The sequence below is a fragment of the Egretta garzetta genome, unplaced genomic scaffold, assembly GCF_000687185.1.
Source record: "Egretta garzetta isolate BGI_Z169 unplaced genomic scaffold, ASM68718v1 scaffold804, whole genome shotgun sequence".
NCBI lineage: Eukaryota > Metazoa > Chordata > Aves > Pelecaniformes > Ardeidae > Egretta > Egretta garzetta.
The window spans coordinates 3,778-5,507 of record NW_009259333.1 but is presented as its reverse complement, the minus strand read 5'-3'; the positions used below and the strand labels follow the sequence as shown (position 1 = coordinate 5,507).

The 1,730-nt window shown below is 58.5% G+C and overlaps 1 protein-coding gene across 1 annotated transcript; it reads right to left on the bottom strand.

The window, feature by feature from the left end:
* Positions 1 to 9: 9 nt before the first annotated feature.
* Positions 10 to 1,323, bottom strand: FEN1 (flap structure-specific endonuclease 1). The gene has a single exon (XM_009636800.2). It carries the CDS (start codon positions 1,321 to 1,323, stop codon positions 175 to 177), a length of 1,149 nt encoding a protein of 382 aa, XP_009635095.1. The 3' UTR covers positions 10 to 174.
* Between the last annotated feature and the right edge of the window lie 407 nt (positions 1,324 to 1,730).

Sequence of the window (1,730 nt, the reverse complement as noted above, 5' to 3'; positions counted from 1 at the left end):
GGTCGCGTGGGGGGCGCTTATCCGATTCACTAACCTGGCTTTGGTGGGAAGCACGTTAGCAGCATCCTTCCCGGCACTAACACGCAGGACAGAAAGACGACCGTTTGTTATTAGCTTAAAATTCCTGGTTGAGCGTAAAAACCAATCGCAGGGGTTTGTGGTCGGCTGGTCTGGCTATTTTCCCTTTTTGGTCTTTGCGGCTGAGGCGTTGTTGGTCTTGGCTTTCTTCTTTGCCGACCCCTTGGTCTCCGGCTCTTTGCGCTTGGCTGACGTGATGGAGCCCGTCACCTTGAAGAAGTCGTCCAGCCGGCCCTGCGTGCTGCCCTGCCGGCTTTTGCTCAGCCTCTTGACCCCATTGCGGATCCGCTCTTCGTTGAACTGCTTCTCCCCGCACATGAACTGGACGAGCTGCTCTTCATTCGGCTCGGTCCACTTCAGCTCGACGGCGTTGGGGTTGACCACATCAGGCTCTAGAAAGAGCTTCTGGGCTTCTTTGTGCAACCAGTTCTCAGGCAGAGGGTACTTCTTGGTGTCTATCTGCTGAATGATCTTCTCGATGGTTTTGTGCTCCCTGATGAGCTCAACGGCACGCTTGGGCCCAATGCCGCGGATGCTCTCGCAGTAGTCGCAGCCCAGGAGGATACACAGATCCACAAACTGTTCCCAGGTCAGGTCGAGATCCTGCAGAATGCGGTTCAGGTGAAACTCCTGAATGGGCAGCTTTTTTGTCTCACTGGCAGTGAGGTGCCGCATCAGGACGGGACTGCCGAAGGTCAGGCAATCCATATCTTCTGTGGCAGCTGCGTAGACCTTCCCAGCCTTCACCAGGGTAGCGCAGCTGGCTTCGGCCTCCCCCGGCGCCTCCACGTAGGGGATGCCCATCAGCGTTAGTAACTTCTTGCACTCATCAGTGTGCTGCTGGGTCACCTTGACCAGCCTCTTGCTGTACTTCTCAATGTTGTTCTCCTCTCCAGCCTCCTGAGCCTCCTGCAGGTGTTTCTCGGCCTCAGCCCGGCGCTCAGTCCGCTTTGCCAGCTCCCCCGATTTCAGCTGCGGGGGCTTGCCGTCAAAGACGTAAACAGGCTTGATGCCGTTCTCCACCATACGGATGGTCCGGTAGAACATGCCCATCAGGTGGCTCGTGGTCTCACCCTCCTCGTTCTGAAGGACTTCAGCTCCCTGCCGCACGGCGATCAGGAACTGGTAGATGCTCATGGAGGCATCGATAGCGACCTTCCGGCCAAAGTAAGACTTGATGTCATTCTCCCGGATGGCACCAGGAGCCACGTCGGCAATAAGCTTGGCCAGACCATGGATTCCCATCCTGGGGAACAGAAAAGGGGACGTTGGCATCAGCCTCTGCATGCACACACGGTGTGGGGAGGGAGGTGGGTTGTGGGGGTGGTGTTCCACCTCAGCAGGGGGGACCAAAGGGGTGGTGGCTGCTTCCCCTTCTACTTTCAAGCTCAGGTGCAAACATAGACCCACTTTCTGGCAATATCCCCCCCCCACAAGGGGACAGCAGCTCCAAAGGGCCGCTCCTGGATGTGGCAGGGGGGGGGGGCTCCCCCCACCGCCCCCCCCCCCCCCCAGCCCCACCATTACAACTGTCCAGGCCCATCATCTCCCTTGTTTCCACCTCCCCGGTTCAAAGCTCCACCATCACCCCCCCACCTCCTCTCACTTCTGGCCGCATCCCCAGGCCTGCCGTTAACTCCTCTCCCCGCTTC